The sequence below is a fragment of the Trichosurus vulpecula genome, chromosome 2 (assembly GCF_011100635.1).
Source record: "Trichosurus vulpecula isolate mTriVul1 chromosome 2, mTriVul1.pri, whole genome shotgun sequence".
Taxonomy (NCBI): domain Eukaryota; kingdom Metazoa; phylum Chordata; class Mammalia; order Diprotodontia; family Phalangeridae; genus Trichosurus; species Trichosurus vulpecula.
The window spans coordinates 4,853,799-4,875,330 of record NC_050574.1 but is presented as its reverse complement, the minus strand read 5'-3'; the positions used below and the strand labels follow the sequence as shown (position 1 = coordinate 4,875,330).

Genomic DNA, 21,532 nt, shown 5'->3' with positions numbered 1-21,532 from the left:
TTATTTATTTATGGACACATACATATAAATATATATATGTATGTGTATATATATATATATATATATGTATATATATATATATGTGTGTATATATATATGTGTGTGTGTGTGTATATATATATATATGTATATGTATATGTTCTCTTCCCTCCATTGCCAGAAAGTAACTGATCTGTAATCTATTTCCCTAGGGAAAGAGAAAAGCCTTCAAACTTAAATGGGCAGAGTCAATCATTTGAAAATGCCTTTAGCTCATATACAAAGGATGACTTAATTTACAAAGAGTTTCACATACAACAACACAGGGTTCTCATAACAAACCTACAACACAGGAAAAAGCAGTATTCTCTTTACATTCCCAGCTCAGGCCATGAGCTCAGAATGGCTGAGTGACCTAATCAACATCCCTGCAGCTGAGATGAGAACTCAAACCCTGTGACTGGGCATGCTCAGTCCACAGTACTAGATGGCCTTTTTCCATTGTACTTTTTTCTTTAAAGAAAAACTATTTTATTATTACATGTTTATTTGTTTGTATTTGTGAGCATGTATATAGACTATTATGTAAGCATGCCTTTAAACAGGCACCCAGTGGAAGTAGAACACTTGGTATGTCTGTAACATCATTTTAGAGTGCAGAAGTATAAGTTAAAAGCCCAATAAACAGTATGGGAAATACACTATAAAATGCAATTTGATTTTAGACATTTTCAAAATACAAATTTGGTTGAATTTTTAAAAACTACAATGCTTGCCACATCATGTAATTAACTCATTGTGCTTATTAAAAATGATGATTACCATTTTGTACTCGGGTGTTTGAAAAACGGTTTCATTGGGAAGGTATTGCTCAGTGTATTGGCCATCAAGATGGGCTCCCAGCACTTATTCAACCAAGCGCCCTTGAAGAGTTTGTCATTTATCTCCTTGATTAAATTAGGTAACAAAGCTGGGGCTCCAGGTGGGGTCCATGAAGGGAGGTCTGATTGTATCTTCACTCCCAAGTAGGCCCAAAACCCCTAGCTATTAGGTGCTAAGTTGATGTGGGCATGAAGCCCTCAAGGTCCTAAGGGGAGGTGCTAACTCCAGAGCCAATAGTAAGAGCTTTAGTTCTGGTCGCTCAGATGACATTTGATGATGGCTAAAGAGCGCATAAAAAGAAAAGACAGAGCTATTTGCTTAGGGCTCTCACTCTTGGTGGTGTGCTGATGTGGAGACTCTGGGCAGCTGTAGTTAAGAGCCCTCCAGCTTGTAAACCCGGATGCTGGGACTTTGTTAAACTCTGGCAACTATGAATTGAGATTTGAATCAGACAAGGTCTGTATGTTGATGTTTGTAATTTGTTTGTATTTGCTCTGAAGTTCAGGGTGCTGGCTTTTTCCCCTGAACTAAGTGAATGATGTTTGTATACTGTTAACCCCTTAACGTTGTGTTCCTTGATAAAGCAGATCAAAAGAACCTGAGCTTGCAGCATTCTGTGAGCTGGTTGTTGGTGGTTTTACACCCCCACAGCAGCTGCTAGCCGGATTGTTACAACACTCAGGTCCCTGATTGTAGGGAGTGGACCAATATCTCACCCTGGAATAGAAGGCGACCATTGCCAAGTACCAGGACTAGACAATGAGCCCTGGCACGATCAGTTTCAGCACCAGGCTGCCGGTGATTGCTTCCCTTCTTAAAGGCTGTATATCCCTCTATGTCATCACCCTTCAGTGGCTGGGTCATTATAGTGACCTCATAGATTCCCAGAGCTTAAGGTGATGGTTCTCTGCAGTGACTGCAGAAGGCAAACTTTTGCTGTAAGGAGGCCTTTAAGTAGAGAAGTCTTAGATCTTTGCCTGAAGCTCAAATAAGGTACACAGCTCCTAGGATCCAGTGGCAGGATTTGAATGCATGTCGTCTTCCAATCTTGTCCAATACTGTCATCACTCACACAAGCAGCCTAAGGTTGAGTTGTACAGCCCAGCCATGGGTGAGCTGGGGGACTCCTGCTCTGCAGGACATTTTGGGGCATGGGAGAGATGTCTCAGTGACCCTTGTCATCTTCCACAGGTGGCCTCTTACTTGCTGGTCTCCACAGCAACATGCCCAACACTAAGGACCCTGGATCACTGGAGACCTCCCTGAGGAAAGAACTCGATAGTCCCAGGGGACATGTGACCCCCTGTGTTGGCAACCAAAAATGGGCTCCTTAGCACTTAGTCAACAAGTGGCCTTGACTAGTTTGGCTTTTTCCCCTGAACTGAATGCTGTTTGTATGTTGGACTGGAGTAAGCTTGTCAGCCCCTTCACCTTGCTTCCCTTGCTTAAGCTGATGGAAAGAACCTGTGTTTTCCTGGTCAACCCCTTCACCTTGCTTAAGCTGATGGAAAGAACCTGTGTTTTCCTGGTCAACCCCTTCACCTTGCTTAAGCAGATTGAAAGAACCTGTGCTTTCCCCGGCGTACCTTACACCCCCACAGAAGCCGGATGGTTAAAAGCAGCTTCCGTTGGCGCCAGAGGCTGCTACAGCTACAGCCACAGCCGAAGCTGAAGCAGGAGCTGCCAGTAGCAGAACTGACCTACGGGAGGAAGCTGAACAAGGACTTGAGGCCAGTGGGTAATCTTTTTACCATAGAGGGGGAAGCATGATTTTGCTTTATACCATCATGCTTCTCTGTAGCCTCCTGGTTACTCTTGTAAGGCGGACTTATTGGGCCTGGAAGCTTTTGATCAATATGTCAAAATGGGGTTGCTGGTTCATGGGTTGGTTACTGTGGAGCCTAAATATATGCTCTGATTCTTCTGCCTCCTACTTTGAGAGTTTCTTATATCCGGCGGTTCCGAACCTTTCAGACAGATATATGATCCTCTTTGAGATTATAAACTCTGCCCTCCTGATACACCCCCCCACTACTCAGCCTCCCCCCTCTCCCCACCCCATCACAGGAATTCATTGCATTTCTCCAAATGACACTCATTGTTTGTATTTTTTTATGGGATTAGAGTTCTTCCTGTTCTCTTTTTCATTTATCGGTTTTGATGACCTCACAGCCCTTCTTTGTAAATCATGTGCCGAGTTGGGCAATAGTTCTATTCTTTAGTAATTTTCAACTTTGTGTGTGTCCAGCTTTGCTTATCTTATCTTTAGATCCATACATAAGCCATTTGTGGTGCATACACTCAATATTCACGCTATTTCATTACCCACCACATTTATAAGCATAGTTAATGTCCCTGGTGATCTCTTTTATTTTCTCTTTTCTGTTCTCATGTCTAAAACCACAGAACTGTGAGCCTCATTTTGTGTATTCACCTAGGACATGCCATATTCTGGTCTCATCCATCACTTTTTTAGAATATCCATTATCTATTTCTTTTTAAAAATTTTATTTTTGAATACTTCTGTTCCCCAATGGGAAAAATAAAGACAAAGCAGAATCCTTGCAATAACCATGATTTTAAAAATCCATTTCTTTCCTACATGCAAAAATAATATCTGTTATACCGTACTTTAAGTCTGTCATTCTTTTTGCAAGAAGCAGATAATATTGGTCCTATCATAGCCCTAGTCATCTGCTGGCTGATAAACCCTTTGGGCCTCCACAATAATGGCCTAAGGGATTTAAGCTAAATATTCTTTAATGGAACTTGGAGCAGGAAATAATTGCCCAATTTTGTTATAAGTATGTTTAAATAAATAAAATAAATGTAAATATATAATTTTATTTAATTATATAAATTTAGTATGGAAATCTATGTTAATATATTGTATAAATATGTAATAAATGTATTTGAACATATAAATCTATTTAAATAAATATATGTAAATATAGACATATTTTCCTCTCGAATAACAAACATGTTCTTGTTTTAAGCACAATAGGTTTTTCTTTGCAGAGATTCCAAACTCTCATGATTAGGCATAAATGTTTTTCAAATTCATGTGGTGATTACATCAAACTCTGACTACCTCTAAGTGTAACATGTTCCTTCAGGTTCTCAACCTGACATCAAATTGTTTCCCAACAGTCGGTAAAGTTTGAAATTCAAGTGCCAATTGATTCCCAGTGGATGGTCCCAGGATGCACTTGTGGTCATTTGCTTTTTGTCAGTACACCAGAGTACAGAGTACTCATTCCAGGTTACCTTGTAAGCACAGCTCATCACCAGGGTCATCACCAGCTCAAGGTGTTACAAATACTTACACAGATGGCAGGCTCTTTGGAAGCCATGAATGACTTACAAGTGGTCTTGAAACCATCATAGACTGTCACAACCATCCTACAAAAACAGTCCTTATGTTGGCCTCATTACAGTCTTAAGGCTTTTTTTCTGATTTGAACTTATGTTAATACACTTCACTTTAGTAAATTTTTTTCTTTTTTTACCCTTTTCTCTTTGTTTACATTAATAATACTTATGGAATAAATCAAGCATTTCCATAACAAAGTACAATAAAAAAGGATGATCATGCATGAAACTGCAAATCTATTCCTCACAACTTGCTATTCCTTTGAAATATACAACAAAATAATCATTAAATTTTTCTCCTTTTTTTCATCCTTCCCCCACCCTATAGATGGCTACCATTAGAAATATATATACTTAGATATATATATATGTAAATTTGTAAATAAATATGTATGTGTGTGTATGTATATATATAGATATATGTAAATTTATTCTATACATCTATTTATCAGTCTACACTCTGGATGCAGCAGCACCCTTCTTTAGATGTACCTTTATATTTATAATGAATATAATTTATTCACCCAAAGTCATTCTTTTTTTTATTTTTTGGTGAGGCAATTGGGGTTAAGTGACCTGCCTAGGGTCACACAGCTAGTAAGTGTCAAATGTTTAAGGCCAGATTGGAACTCAGGTCCTCCTCACACCAGGGCCAGTGCTCTATCTACTGCTCCACCTAACTGCCCCTCAGAGTCATTCTTAAAACAATGATGCTGGTACTATGTATGATGTTCTCTTGGTTCTGCTCCTTTCTCTCTTCATTATTTCATGCAAGATTGTGCATGACTTTCTCAGATCATTGGGCTCATCATTTCTTAAAGCACAGTACTTCATAATTTCCTTCATAATCATATACCACAACTTGTTTAGTAACTAGGCAATTTTGCAAAGGAATTGGTTGGCCACATAGGTCAGTCATTCAGAAAAGTTTTTGAGAGTGTAGCCAGTGTGCCAGTGGTAGAAAGAAGACAGTTATGTTCCTTAGGAAGTTCGTTTTAATTAAAATTAAGGGATGAGGACGAGGAATGCATTGGGAGAAGGGGAAAGGGGGAGGTAGGATGGGGTAAATTATCTGCCATAAAAAAGGTGTGAAAGAGCTTTGAGGTGAGAGGGAGAATCTTAGTCTCATCAGAACTGACTCAAAGAGGGAATAAATCCACACTAAGCTGGGTATAGAAATCTATCTTACTCTACATGAAAGTAGGAGAGGAAGGGGAAAGAAGAGAAAGGAGGGGAGGGTTGATAGAAGGGAGGGCAGACTGGGGGAGAGAAAAGTCAGAAGCAAAACATTTTGAGGATGGGTAGGGTGAAAGGAGAGAAAGAATAAGAAAAATGGGGGCGGGGAGAGGATGGATTGTTACAGCAAGCAGGTTTCTCTGAGCAAGACACCATTTCTCAAATATATAGAGAACTGAGTCAAATTTATTAAAATAAGGGCCATTCCTCAATTAATAAATGGTCAAAGGATAAGAACAGACAGTTTTCAGATGAAATAATCAAAGCTATTTAATCATATGAACAAATGCTCTAATTCACTATTGATTCAAGAAATGCAAATTAAAACAACTCTGAGGTACCACTCCACACCTATTAGATAAGCTAATGTGACAGGAAAGGAAAATGATAAATGTTGGAGTGGATGTGGGAAAACCGAGACACTAGTGCACTATTAGTAAAGTGGTATACTGATTCGACTGTTCTAAAGAACAATTTGGAATTTATACCCAAAGGACTATAAAACCCTGCATGCCCTTTGATCAAGCAATACTAGGTCTGTATCCCAAAGAGATTAAAAAACAAAAATGAAAAGGACCCACATGTACAAAAATATTTATAGCAGCTCTTTTAGTGGCAGCAAAGAATTAAAAATTGAGGGGTTGTCCCTCAATTGGGGAATGGTTGAATAAATTGTTGTATGTGATTGTGATGAAAAACTGTTGTGCTATAAGAAATATCAAGCAGGATGTTTTCAGAAAAACCGGAAAAGATTCATATGAACTGATACAACGTCAAATGAGCAGAACCAAGAGAACATTGTATGCAGTACCAGCAACATTGTGTGATGATCAACTGTGAACAATGTTGTTATTCTCAGCAATACAATGATTCAAGGCAGTTGGGAAGGATTTGTGATGAAAAATCCTATCCATTTCCAGAGAAAGAACTGAAGCAGTCTGACTGCAGATAGAAGTAAATTTTACCTTTATTTCTTTAGTTTTCCTGTTATTTTTTTTGTCTCTGTTTTCTTTCAAAACATGACTAACAGGGAAATATGTTTTGCATGATTGTACGTGTATAACCTGTATCAAATTACTTGCCTCCTCAATGACTGAGTGTGGGTTGCGGGGAATAAGATAAATTGAAACTCAAAGAATTTTCTAAAAGAATGTTGAAAATTGATTTTACATTTAACAGGGGAAAACTAAGATATTATTTTTTTAAAAAAGAAGGGTTTTACATATAAACATTGTTTAAAAAAAACAAAGCAATAGTGCAGCTGACCTTCAAGTACGTTTATCATTTAATACACTCCTCGTTAGCCAATAGAAAAATAAATCTTTTCTCTAATGCCTAACAATTCATATTGTTCACTTTGGTGACAAGATAGGGAGCTAAAAACAAAAAGTTCCCAAGTCTCAGCAAGATAACTCGCAAATTCTCTTCCCATTTCCCAGCTCACCCATGTATGAGGGAATACTCTCCCTCTACCTCAGTTATGAACCAGCTGGTGGCATAATAGAGAGCTGGGCCTGAAGTCAAGAAGCCCCGAGTTCCAGAACCAGCTCAGAAACTTACAGGCAATGTGACCCTGTGCAAGTCACAGGACTTGTTTGCCTCAGTTTCCTTAACTGTAACATGAGGGAAATAATAGCACTGGCTTCCTAAGCTTCTCACAATGATCAAATGAGACAATATTTGTAAAGTTTTGGCACAGATGGGGCACTGTATAATTGTTAGCTACTGTTACCATTTTTCCTATTTGCTCCTCAACTCTGCTCTTCTTCTTGAACTGCCATTCTCCTACAAGGCCCTAACCTCTAGAATCTAGTCTCTCTCCTTTGGTCACATGCAGGTTTTCTGTCTCCTTCTTTCACCTTATAACCTACAAGGAGTTACCTTTCTCCAGTTCTAATGTGGATGGAACCTGACCAGACCCAGTGCTGGAGATCCCAAAGGCTACTGGAGGGTGTCCTGCTATGGGACACCTGGGAATCTACCTTCCATCTCCCTAAACTGAGGGTGGCAGTCACCTACATAGATCAGCCCAATGATTCTCCAAGAATGGAGATAAAGATTGGCCCATAAAGATCTGGAAAGGAAATCTCAATATTGGACACTTCAAGATAAGATACTGGCCTTCACTCCTACACTCATGCTGATGAATGAAGAGAGAAAATCATGAAACCACGTTGCTTTGGTCCACTAAAATTTTAGTAACATAATCTCAGCTGGGCCCTGACTCTGGCAAAGCAATTCTCTGACACTTCCCTAACCGATTCCCAACTTACCCTTTCCAGATCTTTTCATTCTTCCACAACCCTGTCATGTGGCTGGCTCCCACCAACCCTCTCAGCTGAGAACTTGGCCTCGTATTTCGCTGAAATAATTGGACATTTACTCTGAGATTTCTTATCCCATCCTAATCTCACATAAATCAGAAGCCTTCTTTTCCTCTTTTACCCCACTCTCTGATGAAGAGGGAGGCCCCTGCTACTCCAGCATATGCACTACTCTATCCTCTCCATTTTCTCACTAATTTTAAATCTCTCCTTTTCTACTGGCTCCTTCCCAACTGCCACAAATCAACCATTTCCCCTTGGTCCTCAAAAAACCCATATGTGATCTATGTATCCCCAGTAAATTTTGTCCTACATCTCTCCTCCTTTTCATGGTGAAACACCTAGAGATAGCCATCTACACTTAGGATTTCCAACTCCTTTACTCTTGCTTTTTACAGAACTCTGCAGTCAACAGAGTTCAACTGAAACTCCTCTTACCAATGTTACAGTGATCTCCTAATTGCTAAACCAAAGGCCCTTTTCTCAGTCCTCATCTTTCTTGATCTCTCAGCAGCTTCTGACACCATCGCTCATCCCCTTTCCCTTGATACTCCCTTTGTCTAGGTTTTGGTCCACTCCTCTCTTTGGGGTCTCCTCATACCATATCTCAAACTAACCTCATTATCTTTCCCTCAACCCTCCCATCTTCCTACTTTCCTAACACTATCTAGGTCACATTATCCATGGTCCAGACAAATAAAAGAGATGTCATCCACTGCTCACCATCTCTCATGCTCATACCATCACCCTCCCTCCATCTTCAATCTTTTGGAAAGTCCTGTTGATTCCACCTTGGTATCATCTCTCACATACACCTCCCCCTCTTCTCCCCCAACACTGCCACCTTCTAGGTTCAGACCCCAATTACCTCATACCTCCAGTGTGGAAAAAACCTGCTGTTTGGTCTCACTGTCTCGAGTCTCTCCCTAGAACAGTCCATGCTCTACCCAGCTGTGAAATTCACCTTCCTTAAGCTCATATCTGACCATGTCACTGCCTCCTCAATAAACTGCAGTGGCTCCCTAGCATGAGGATGACATATAAAGTTTACTGTTGGGCTGTTAGGGCCTTTCTTCTTCTGCCCCTTTCCAGTCTTATTTCATCTCATGCCCACTGCATATATACTATAATCTAGTAGCAAAGGCCTCCTTTCTATGCCTTGAACAGGACAAACCATCCCCAGTTTCCATGGACTTTCCCTGGCTGCCTCTCATGCCTGGAGTGCTCCCCCTGGCTTCTCTGAAGTCCCAGCTTAAGCCCACTTTCCACAAAAAAGACTTTTCCTACCCTCCTTAATCTAAATGCCTTCCCTCCCCTGACCAGCTCCAAATTAACCTGTATAAAGCACGTTTTACATGGCTCTGTCCATGTTGCCTGCGAGCTCCTTGAGAGCAGGGGATGTTCCTTGCCATTCTTTGAATCCCCAGCACTTAGCAGAAGGCCTGGCACATAGTAGGCACTTAGGAAATGCTTGTTGACTTGAAGAGGATCTGCATACCTTCAGGAGAGCTCCATGAAGCAAAGTTCCAAACGGTGGATCTTATAGCATCATCGTTTTATCATGGGAAGAGAAGTGAAAAGCCCCTTGGCTTTTCCAACCCTTATCCAACCCTTTCATTTCACACACGGGGAAACTGAGGTTCAAAGGTTCAATGACTTTCCCAGGATCTTACTGCTAAAAATGTCAGAAAAAGAACTGCAAGCCAAGTCTTCCCCGAGTCTAGCACTCCCTTCACTGTGACATGTAGCTACCACTTGTGATAAAAGCCCTCACAGACCTGTCCTCAACTCACTCACCTGGACAGGAGGTTCTGGGGTCTTCTTGCTCCAGCGTCCATGGTGTCTCCTCTTGTCCAAAATAGGAGATCAAACCTTCTCTGGGAACTGGAAGTCCTGGGCATGGGATAAGGAAGGGAGGAGGATGGAGAGACACTGGTAACTTAGCTCTCTCTAGGGAAAGGGGGCAGGAAAGGAGGGTCACAGGAGGTTCCCAGGATGCCTCAAGAACCTCTTCCATGATATTTACTGTTGGGAGCCATGGTAGAGGAGGGGAAGGAGATCATGTGAAAGGCAATTTGGCAGCAGGAAATTCTGTTTTCTCCACTTCCTTCATGGAAGGATGGGCTGAACCCACAGATTCCATTATCTAGAAGTTAAGAGGCAGCTGGCAGTGCAGTGCAGAGACTTTGTCCTGGATTCAGAAAGCTCTGAGTGCAAATCTGGTCTCCAGCACTTATTAGCTCAGTGCCCCAGGCAAGTCACTTAACTTCTGCTTGCTTCAGTTTCCTCAACTGTGAAATGTGGATGATAATAGCATCTAACTCACAGGCTTCTTACATAGATCAAATTAGATAATATTTGTAAAGAAAGCTCTTGGCACAGAGACTGGCACATAGTAAGCATACATCAATTTTTATTCCCTTCACTTCCCTTCACACTATTTGTCCTGGAATTCTGGGGATTTAGGAAGGAAGATCAAGGACACCTGCTATACCAGGCATCTGAGAGTAAGACCAGGAACTGTGAGCTACAAATTTATTTTTCTTAGCTTTCATTTAGTATTTTCTTTTTCCTGAGTTACATTTAAAAACAATTTTTAACATTTGTTTTTAAAACTTTGAGTTCCAAATTCGCTCCCTTCCTCCCTCTCCACCTCGACTCATTGAGAAGATAAGCAGTTCGATATAGCTTATACATGTGCAGTCATGCAAAACATTTCCATGACAGTCACGGAGTGAAAGAAAACATAGACATTCACACACAAAAAAACCCCAAGAAAAAGAAAGTTTTAAAAAAGTGTGCTTCAGTCTGTATTCAGGCCCCGTTAGTTCTTTCTCTGGGGGTGGACAGCATTTTTCATCCTTCAGAGTTCTCACTTATCTTTGTATTACTGAGAATAACCAAGTCATCTCACAATATGGCTGTTTCTTTGCACCAGCTCATGTAAATCTTTCCAGGGTTTTCTGAGAGCATCCTGCTCATCATTTCTTATGGTACAGTAGTATTCCATAATAGTCACATAACGTAACTTGTTCAGCCATTCCCCAAGTGATGGGCAGCCCCTCAAATTCTCATTCTTTACCCTCAGAAAATGAAGATTTTTTTCTACATATAGGTCCTTTTCCTTTTTGTTCTTTATCTCTTTTGCAACACAGACCTAGTAGGGGAATTGCCAGGTCAAAGGGTATACATGGTTTTATAGCCCTTTGGGCATAGTTCCAAATTTGTGAGCTACAAATTTATGCTTGTCAACAAGAAGGACCTTCCAGAGTACAGACCCAGCTGAAAAAGGAAGAGGCTGCTTTGGGACAAAGGGGCTTCCTTTCACTGCCCCTCTCCAAGGAAAAGCTGCCTCAGTAGTTTTCAGAGATTTGGTAGACCTAATCCATGTTCAGGAGAGGTCAGACTATGTACAACCTCTGAGATGACTTCCAAGTCTGAGATTCTTCAACACCAGTTTGATCTTTGACCTCAGGCTCCCAGGACCCAGTAAGAGACAGCTTCTGGGACAACAAAAGACAACTCCAGCTCCCTGTTACACAGTGTAAAAACCTTTTACTGGAAATCCAGGCAGCAGCACAACTGTCTCAGACACAAGAGATCTGCAATTTGGCCTTTCCAAGAATTTACAAATGCTCCAAACCCTGAACACTAGGGTGGTCTATATGTCATCCTGGTGATGGTCATTCACAGCTCCAGGGGAAGTGTCCTTACCCAGAGAGAGCAGGTTCTGGGTGTTCTCCAGCATGACCTCCTTGTACAACTGCTTCTGAGGATGGTCCAAGAGGCCCCACTCCTCTGGGGTGAAGTCCACAGCCACATCCTGGAATGTCACCAACTCCTAAACCATCAAAAATCACAAGATTTAGGCTGAAAAAGACTCCAGAATTCAATCAATTTATAGGAGGAAAATGAAGCACAGAAAGGGAATTTACCAAAAGGTCATAACCTTTACGAGTGTCAGGGCCAACACTTAGAACAATGGTCATGAAAAGTCCGGTGGAAAATGGAGAAAAGCTTCTGTTTGGAGTCGGAATAAGGAAATGTGCTACTATGAATTACTTTTCCCTATGGAATCAGAGGAAGTTACGTGATTGATCTGAGGGATACATGAAGATCTTTGGAGGAGAAAGAGAGAAGGTGATTGAAATGTCTTCCTCATTATAAACAGACATAAGTGATATGTCATACAGAAAATTCCATGTAGATACTAACTGTATATTCTTGGGGGCAGGGAGGAGATGAGAGGTGGGGGGTGGGGTTTACTTCCTGAGAGGCTGAAATAAAGTCTTATCCAGATGAAAACATGAAAAGGATCCTTAAGAGAGATCCATCACATTCTGGACCAAACTGAGCAGTATGAGGCTATTTCCAGGCAAGGGGAAAAGAGCCATCAATTGTTATATGGAGGGCTTGAGGTGCCTCTGGGTATGACGTGTCATGGCCAAATCTCATGCCTTTGTTTTATGGTTCTTTCATTTGTTAACGGGATATTTTCGTTCTTTGTGATATTTAGTTGTAAAGAGATGAGGGTAAGGGAGATTTTCTTCATTTATTATAAAGGTAATATATTATTAACCAAGGGTTGCATTTGAGCTAATTCATGAGAAAGACATTGCCAGTTTCCTTATGAGCAATAAAGGGTCTAAACAGACCCCTAGAACTCTGGAATTTGGGAGAACAAGAGTCAAGAGAATGGATCGCAGCAGACTGATGAACAACACACAGGACAGCTTGGCCAGATCTGAAAATGCACTGATACGTGGGATAGCTCACCATTTTTTCCAACCTCTTTGATGTAGAACATGTGTTTGGCCAATGTGGTAGGAATCTCATGGTCTTCCATCTTGTTTTCCTCTATTTCCATTATGTAGTGACCTGACTCACCTTCTATTACTTTGGCTCATTCTCTATCATGCAGTCAAAATTCTTTTTACTTTTTCATCATTTTCACATGTTCTTTAAAAAAACAGATTTATGCTTTATTTGGTAACCACATTTTAGCCTTTACATCCAGTATTTATCTGCAGATCAATTAGGGAATTTAACGATCTTTTCCCACTTTTTAAGATTCCCAAGAAGTTACATACACTTTTCACTAGAGTCTCTTTAGTTCCTGCTTTTATAGCATTTATCCAGAGTGTGGGTTCTCACTGGAGGATGGCAGGCTTTTGCTGATTGACAATTGGGTGCCTAACTCACTCCCATCAAAAACTTCCAAGCTTCTTTTCCTTCTCTTCCCAACTCCTTCCTTATCCATCCTCCCACACCCATCCTTTAACATTGCGGGGTGGGACCATGAACTTTCACCTAAGGAGAGAACCCGGCTGGCCCATCTCATTTCTGACATGGCTGCACCATTTTGGAACTTAATCTGACTGGCTTCTCCACAGGGCCCCAGTGTCTGGGACCTTCTGTCATCCCCTAGACTTTTCAGCTTCCTTTTTTATGTTGTCTTCCCCCACTGGATTATAAGCTCCTTGATGGCAGGGTCTGTTTTTCACTTGTGATATTTCATTTCCCAGCTCTCAGTACTGGGCATGGCACACAGTAGGTCCTTAATAGTGATTGACTATTGACCACTCAAATCACCCTCATTTCAGCCCTCACCCCTGACTATCCTTTCCCAACCAAAGTCATCCAGGCTGATCTAGCTCTGCTCCCAGCCTCCTTTCAGACATCTCCAACATGATATCCAGTGCCCTAAACTCATTGTGTCCACAAGAGAACTACTTACCTTCCCTCTCACTGCCAAAGGCAACATCATGTTCCACCAACCTATACCTCATTCTCAACTCCCTCTTCTCTCCTCTCTTATGCAATCCGTTGCCAAGGCATGTGAATTGTGCCTTGCAAAATCTCTCAAATTCACCCCCTTTTCTCCTCTGATACTGCAACCACCTGGGTACTGGCTCTCATTTTCTCACCCTTGGACTGTTGCTATGGCCTGCTGCTGGTCAGCTAGTCTCAAGACTCTCCCCACTCCAATGCATTCCCCATTTGGTCAACAAAGGAATTTTCCTAAATCACAGGTCTGATCCTGTGACTCCTCTACCAATAACTTCCAATGGCTCCCTATCACCTCCAGGATCAAGTACAAAATCTCCTGCATTCAAAGCCTACTGTGACCTAGACATCTCCTGGTATTCCAGTCTTCTGAAAGCTTTAGTTCCTGCCACCTCCTCAGTGACCCAATGACACTGGCCTCCTTGCCACTCCAGAAGAAGATACTCCATCTGTCAGTTCAGATCATTTTCTCTGGCTGGCTGGAGTTAGGAAGAACTGAGTGTAGATGCTGCCTCAGGCACTAGGTCAGTGTGAAGTCTTCCCTCTCAGAGTGCCCCCCATCCATACTGCAGAGACCTTGTTTGGACAAAACTGCTAACATGTTGTCTGCCCCATTAGACTGGGAGATCCCTGAGGCCAGGAACTGGATTTTCCTTCCTCTGTACCCGCAGTAGGTTAGTGCAGTGTCCCTGCCCTTTCTAAATGCTTGTGGACTTCAGCTAAGAACAGGTAAATGGGAAAGATTCAGAGAGAGCAGGGAAGACCTATGTGACTGAGGCAGGAGGACACAAGCAGCACCAGGAGGACAATCTCTGCTCTGCTGACAGCACTGCCAAGGACCAGGGCTGGGGGAGCCTCCAGGGCTCTGCTCCAGGCCTGGCCAGGCAGGACTCAGGGTCAAGGCTTTTCCTCAACCTTCAGGGGCTACAAAGGTTGGTTGGTTGGTTGTCCTTCATTCTGGAAGATGACCAAAATGACATCACTATGCCTCAGTCCAGATTCACTGTGTCTGACTGTGGCCAATCAGGCCAGTATGAGCTCAGAGAGCTCTGCCACAGGTCGGGCACAAATAGTCCATGTGAACATTTGGGGTGGATACTCCAAACTTCCACATTCTGCTTTTCCTTTGAGCTGTTTCAATGCTGCTTTGCTCACAGAGCACAGCACCTTCTCTGATGTGGTGGATTAAAAGAAACAGATTAGGGGGAGAAGTTTTGTGTGTGTGTGTGTGTGTGTGTGTGTGTATGTGTGTGTGCACATCTGCAAAAGGAGAGCCAAGATATATGGTGTCTAAGAAATAGAGACTAAAGAGTGGATGCTCCTGTGGTGACTCAGTTGTAATAAAGATGAACTTAAATAATAAACACAGGAAGGCAGCCGTTGAGGGGGAGGGGTGGCAGGAAGGTTAGTGCTCCAGATCCCAAAGTGCCAACAAATCACTTTATAACAAGGAAGGAGAGAGCAGGGTAGTGTTGTTACTACTGTTTTCAATTTGCTGCCTATTTCTGTAAGGAAGCAATCCATAGTTGAGGTATTACCAGCCTCACAGACAATCCTCTGGGTCTCTGGAAATGGCCTCTTTGGCTGATGTTGGCCAAGTCTGAGGACAGAGTGCACTCACCTGGGCTGGGGGTCTGCAGCTCCCAGGGGCCATTATCTCTGGCTCCAGGCTCCCTGCAGGGCCAGGCCTTGGTCCTCTGCAGGCTGAGCTGGGGAGGCTGAAGGATTCCAGGGGGGCAGAGGTCCTTCCTTCCTCTTCCTGGGCAGCAGGCTGGGCTGCAGATATTTACAGAGGGTGAGGTCTCACAGGAGTTACAAAGACCCTGGCCCAGCCATCAAGCGAGGAGACTCCAACTCATGGTGGGGAGGGGGGAAAGGAGGGAAGTAGCAGGGAGGATCAGGTTTGGAAATGAAGATGGTCAGAACAGGAAGACCACTCTCCTCCCCCATCCTCCTACAGAGACCCAGGAGGCAGGATGGGCTTTGGGATCTCAGGTGAGAGGAGACCAGCCAGAGCCTCAGAGACCCCTGACCCAGAGCTCTCCCTCCAACTGGGCCTTCGCCCTCCTGCCTCTTCTCTCCCCAACAAACACACAAACAGAATCTAAATTCTCCCTAATTACAACTGCCTGATGCTGATAACCTATTCTCTGGTGGTCATGTCTTGGCTTTCGTTATGCTTGGCCAGCATGAGGCAGGCCCCTACCCCCAATGCCCGCCCCCCGCCCCCCCCCCCACACACCTTCTTCCCACCTCCTCTTAATCTAGGTGGGAGAGTAGCTAGAGAAGGTTGAGAACAGGGAAGGCTCCAGAATGGAGCTGCTAGGAAGGACCTGGGCAAGCCTGAGATGGGAGACAGAAATCCTGTCTGGGATTCAGTCACCTGGCAGGGGGCCAGGTTAGGGAAGGCTCTGGGAGGCAGGACACTGTAACAAAGCTGGTGGGAGAAGAGGGGACATCTGAGAGACAGAAGGGTTCCAGGAGGGCAGCTGAGCCTGGGAAAGAAGAATGACTGTGTCCTGGGTCCACCTAGGAGCTGGGGAGGGCTCCTGGGACCCTCTTTGGAGCTTAGGCTTGGAGGCTGCTCATCTGGGTCCCTGGAGGGAAACTGGAGGCAGGGAACCAATGCCTGGGATCTGACAGGGAGCCAGCAGGAAAGCGCAGGTCCAGGTGAGGGAGGCCAGGCAGGGGCTTTGGTGCCAGGTCCTAGGTAGGTCCTGGGGGCGATGAGGCAGGACTCCTGGTCCTTACAGGGAGCCAGCCCTACTGGGGGGACAACTGAATCTCTGAACGGGAGCTGGGGGCAGGGGGACAGGACACTGGCGTCCTGATAGGGAGGCTGAAGGAGGTCCTTCTGGGTCCCTAAGGCGAGGTCTGAAGGTCGGGCAAGTGTGACTCAGTGGTAAAGCTGGGGAAGGTGCCTAGGATGTTTGGGATGGACTGGGGAGCCTGGACAGGAGGCAGAAGGTAGGAGCTTGCTAGGGAGCCAGCTTTGGGAGAGAGGAGGGGTCCTAGCAGCTGTGGAGGACCCTGAGCACGAGGCCACATGGGGAGGAAAGGGTGGCCAGCAGAAGCGGAGCCTGCATGGCTTCCTGACTCAGACCAACCTGGAACTGCAGGCACAGAGCTGGCTTCTGGGTAGGAACGCAGATCTCAGCTCCGAGGGAAGCAGGCAGTGAAGTCACAGCTCCAAAGAAAAGCAGCTAGATCTCAGCTCCACTGGCTCCTGCTTCCAGGCAGCCCACTCTGGGCAGGTCCTCCCAGTCCCAGAGCCCCCATCCTGCCCAGTCCTGCTGAGAACCCAGGATCTTCCCTTTCCTCCAACTGCTCCCAGAGCCAGACCCTCAGACCCCGCCTGCCTCTCCTCCCCAAAGCCCTGCCCTCCATCACATGGAGTGCCTTGGCCACTGGAATAACTCCTTTCCACTCTAGACCCCTCCCAGGCCTCCACACTCCTCCCCAGAGCTCAAATTCCGCCTGGGCCTCCACACACCCAGCTGGTCATCTGAGAGAATCCCCCTCCCACAACCTCCCTTCCTCCCACAACCTCCCTGCCTCCCCCTGCTCTGGGACTCAGGCTCTCCTCCTTCTGAACAGAATCTCCCGGTCTTCTTCCAGCTGTTCCCCTGCTACACTCATCTCCTTCCAGACTAGGCCCCCCAGATCCTCCCTCCCTTCTGACTCTCCCAATCATTCCCCTCCCCCTCCAGACAGGTGTCCCTTTCTTCCCTGCAGTCTGTACCCCAGACTTGCCCACCCCATTTTAACCCTCTCCTCCAACCTGGAAACATTTGTACAGCCCTGGGGGCCTTTCCCCCTAACTTGTTCTTCTTCCCTAAGGGACATTCTCTCACTGAAAGACATACGGATCCTCTGAGAGAGCTGCGGCCAGGATGTCAGAACCCCTGGGTGCCAGGGTAGGTGCTTATAAAATGAGCCCTTCTGTCTCTTCGTATTATCAGAGAGACATTTTAGAGCAGGAAAAGTAAAACATCATTTAAAGTTTATTGACAACTTATTAAATCAATTTTATATGAAAAAGCCTTAATCTAATTTTGTGATTTCATAGACAATTATTAAAACATAATCAAAGCCTGTATATCCTAGGTAAAAAAAAAAATTCACAAAAACTTCATTCAGTCATTGGACCTTGTGGAAGTTCAGGCCTTTGGGCTACTTCTTAGTCTTGTGTTTATTACCTTCAGGATCAAAGGAAAATAAAATATCTATCACTCAGGAGCCTGTTTACTTGGCCTTGTATCACTAGTCCCAATAGAAACATTTGGACTCCAATCTCATATACCCAATGTTCAGGGAAAACAGTCAAATCTTGTTTTTCTGGAAATGAAGTTTACTACTTCATTAAAATTTGAAACTAAAATCTTTACATAAATTTAAAACTTTTACAGTTTTACCCTATCACATCTTTGTCCTAGGCCTCCCTCGCCACCCGCACACTCTATCTATATCTACCTACCCATCTATATTCGTATTTATGTATCTCATCAGATCATCTAGAAAAGAAGTGATGTTGTTTCCGCCTGATGCTACACAGAGTGACATACATTTCAACAGGGCACCGAATGGCAGCCTCCTGACTCCTTTTCCAGTTGCTTAGGTTGGGAAATGGAAAGAAATGGTGACCACCGATTCAGAATGGTAAAATAAAACCAATAAGGTTTACATCGCATTGCACCAGCTTAGAGATTTTAAGGACTGCAACAATGAAACACATTTTTTAAAAACACTTTTACAATTCACCTGCCTTGTTAGGAAAGGAAGAGGGAGGGACACGGTTGTAACAATATCAAGACTTCAAGGGCATAGAATGACCAAAATGAGATAAAGATTCCTTAGCTCTGGTCAATTCCAGGTAAGTCAGAGTTAACTTTTTGGAATAGCCAATCATGAAGCAAAGTTCCACATTATTCACAGGGTAGCATTCCTAGACTAAGGATTAATGAGGGGGGAAACATTCCTATTCACAAAGGAAATAGCACAATGGGGAAACTGACTCAAAAGGATTCTTCTATTACCTTTGTAAGGCTGTCTTCTCAATCTTCTCAGGTATAGGCAGCAACGTGTGGCAATTCTCAGACCACACTTACTTTGAGCAGCTCGTGGCATTTCACTTCAATGGTAGTTTACTGGTATAATGGTAATTCAGACAATTATACCTGAATTCAGAACTCAGAAGGATACCAAATTTTACACACATACATGTATGTATGTATGAATATATGTATATGTTTGTATATATGTATGTATATATGTATATAGTCCCAATTTTTCCTTAACTAGTCAGTTTTACTAATCACCTGAGGGCAAGGTACATGATTCTTTTTTTCATTTTCTTGCAGGATCACTTCATTAAAAAAAATGTTACTCGAGTCCTTAGTAAGTACATTCAAGGTCTTGCCTTCCTCTTTCTTTCTCGTTTACATCCAGCTTGGAGCAAAAGTCAATCAGTAGAAGTGGAAAAAAAATATAGTAACACACATGCCCATGAATAAATGATTGTTCACTCAAAACCCAGAAAATTACAGGCCATTGAAAGACTCCAGGGTACAGGTATGGGTATCTTAAGGTATTGCATATTAATACCTAAAGCCAAAATCTGGGGTGTGTTGGAACTAAGGTGGCTCAAAGGTATAAATCCTATACATATTATGCTAGTTTCAATTTTATAATTTTCATAATTAGTGGCCAGAGAAATCATTATCAAAATCATGTCTTTATTTTTAATGAACTTCCTAGCCACTCCCAGCCCAATCCCCCTACCCCTTGCCAGAAATGGTTTCTATATGTAATGAAGGTGGGAAGGCCTTCAGCCAGGACTCAAAGCTCGCTGGACATCAAAAAATTCACACTGGAAAGAAACTTTATGAATGTAATCAACATAATAAAGTCTTTAGACAACAGTCATCCTTCATTGACCATCAGAGAATTCATACAATGATGACAACGAAAATTACAAATATTGACAGGCCTGAGGAATCTTAGCTATATTGACACTGTTAGTGGAACAGTGAACTGGCCCCATCATTTCCATAAAAACAATTTGGTGCTATGCACAAAAAATTCCTCAATTGTTCATACACTTTGACCCAGGAATGCCTCTATGAAGCATCTGTGCCAGCAAGATCTAAGAAACCAAGTGTTCAAAAATATTTTAGTGGCTTTATTTGTCATAGCAAAGAACTGGAAAAAGGAGATACCTATCTATGGCCATGATGGCTGAAAATTTTTTGACATATTAATGTAATGAAATATATTTTACAAGAAGAAATTCTGACAGGGACAAGATAGAGAACCTTATTAACATTCATGTGGACTGAAGACTGAAGTAAGAAGAACAAGCAGAACAAAACATTGACTGGTAACATTATAAACACAAACAACCTAAACAACTGAAAAACTCAGAAGCAGTAGCCAATGAGGAGAGGTGCTTCCCACCCCCTTGCAGATGGGTGATAGGCTTCCTGCATACTCAGGTAGGCCTTTTTGGACATAGACACCTGGGAAATTTATTTTGCTTGACTATATATCTGTTACAAGGATTCTGTATTATTTTTTTTTCATTTTCAGGTCAGAAAGAGAGAAAATAAATGTTTGTTAATTTAAAAAGAAAATTAAGTTTTTTTGAAAAAACAAGACTAAGGAAAACATGCTTCAAATCATAAACAATTAGAAAAATGCAAAAGAACAACTCTGAGGTTGTGCCTCGCATGCGTGGAAACTGGCAAAAATGACAAAAAAAATTAACAAGTATTACAGGCTCTGTGAAAACAGGCCCATTCATTCACTGCTGGGGAAGCTGTGACACCCAGAGTCACTAAATTCTGTATTCACTTTGACTCAGGGACAGCGATAATGGGCACATTCCCCTGAAGAAATCAAAGAAAGAGGAAAAGGACTCAGCTGTATGAAAACATCAACAACAGCTCCTTTGGTTATGGCCAAGTACTGGAAACTGAGGCACGAGGTCCTTCAACAGGGGAATGACTGAATTAATGTTGATAAATGAATGGAACGGAGCATTAACATGCCAGAAACAACAGGCAATCACAGTGAAACATGGGAAGATATATGTGAACTGATGCAGAGTGAAGTGAGTAGAGGCAAAGAAGTAAATGATAAAAATACAGGGTAAAGACCAACAACCAGAAAGACATCACAACTCTGATTACTGTAACGGCCAACCATTCTCCCAGAGGACGTAGAAAGGTCTGTGCTGTCTGCCTTGCCAGAAAGAGGTACTGGATCCAAGATGTAGAATAGAAAGTTCATTTTGGGGCATGAATGTGGGGTTTGCTTGATTTTTGCTTTACTGTATTTCCATGATGAAAATTTTATTTTTTTCTATTCATTTCTGAGGATTACAGTGTGAGGGGTACTAGGAATAGAATTCCCCTCCTCCCCGAAGAAAAAAAGAAAAGAATGAAATGGATGGACACACACACATATATACATATACACATATATACACATGAATATGTATATATTCTGTGCGCGCACACATACATATATATAAAAATACACATACACACACTGATTAGAAAAGGAAGGCCAAAGGAATCACCCTTGGAACAGAGGGCAACTATGAAAGTGCCACATTGCTGGGGTTTTTTACCGACGTAAAAAAAAAATCAAGCTATGCGTAATACAAACCCTTTCATGGTCAGTCCTTTCTGTTGCGCCGTGTATATAAAGCGCTCTTCTGTTTATGCATTTCAACATTTTAAAAAATGAAATCTTTTTTGTGATTTTTGCCAATGTTCAAGGCCTCACCAGAAACGTCAAAATTCTTTTAATATCCCTTTCTCTATTACCTCTTTGGAACATGTTTTCACGTGTATTGGCAATGGCTCTCCCCATAGTATCAGTTCTCTCTAGATCTTGGATATAAATGACTTTCATCGATCTCATTTGACAATCATTTGATAGATTCT

The 21,532-nt window shown here is 42.8% G+C and overlaps 1 protein-coding gene across 3 annotated transcripts in view; it reads right to left on the bottom strand.

Moving 5' to 3' along the window:
- The window catches only part of LOC118836074 (zinc finger protein 2 homolog), a 45,641-nt gene that overhangs the window by 3,930 nt on the left and 20,179 nt on the right, over positions 1-21,532 (bottom strand). Inside the window, exons 1-4 of one of the 3 annotated variants that reach the window (XM_036743424.1) lie at positions 16,688-16,912; positions 15,202-15,356; positions 11,508-11,634; positions 9,591-9,686 (exon numbers count right to left, since the gene is read on the bottom strand). The exons of 1 other annotated variant lie outside the window; for it this stretch is intronic. In XM_036743424.1, coding sequence (XP_036599319.1) covers positions 9,591-9,686; positions 11,508-11,634; positions 15,202-15,234 — 256 coding nt within the window. In that variant the 5' untranslated portion in view covers positions 15,235-15,356; positions 16,688-16,912. Of the gene's footprint in view, positions 1-9,590; positions 9,687-11,507; positions 11,635-15,201; positions 15,357-16,687; positions 16,913-21,532 lie in introns of those variants that run through there. One more of the 3 variants, XM_036743425.1, reaches the window with a different exon arrangement.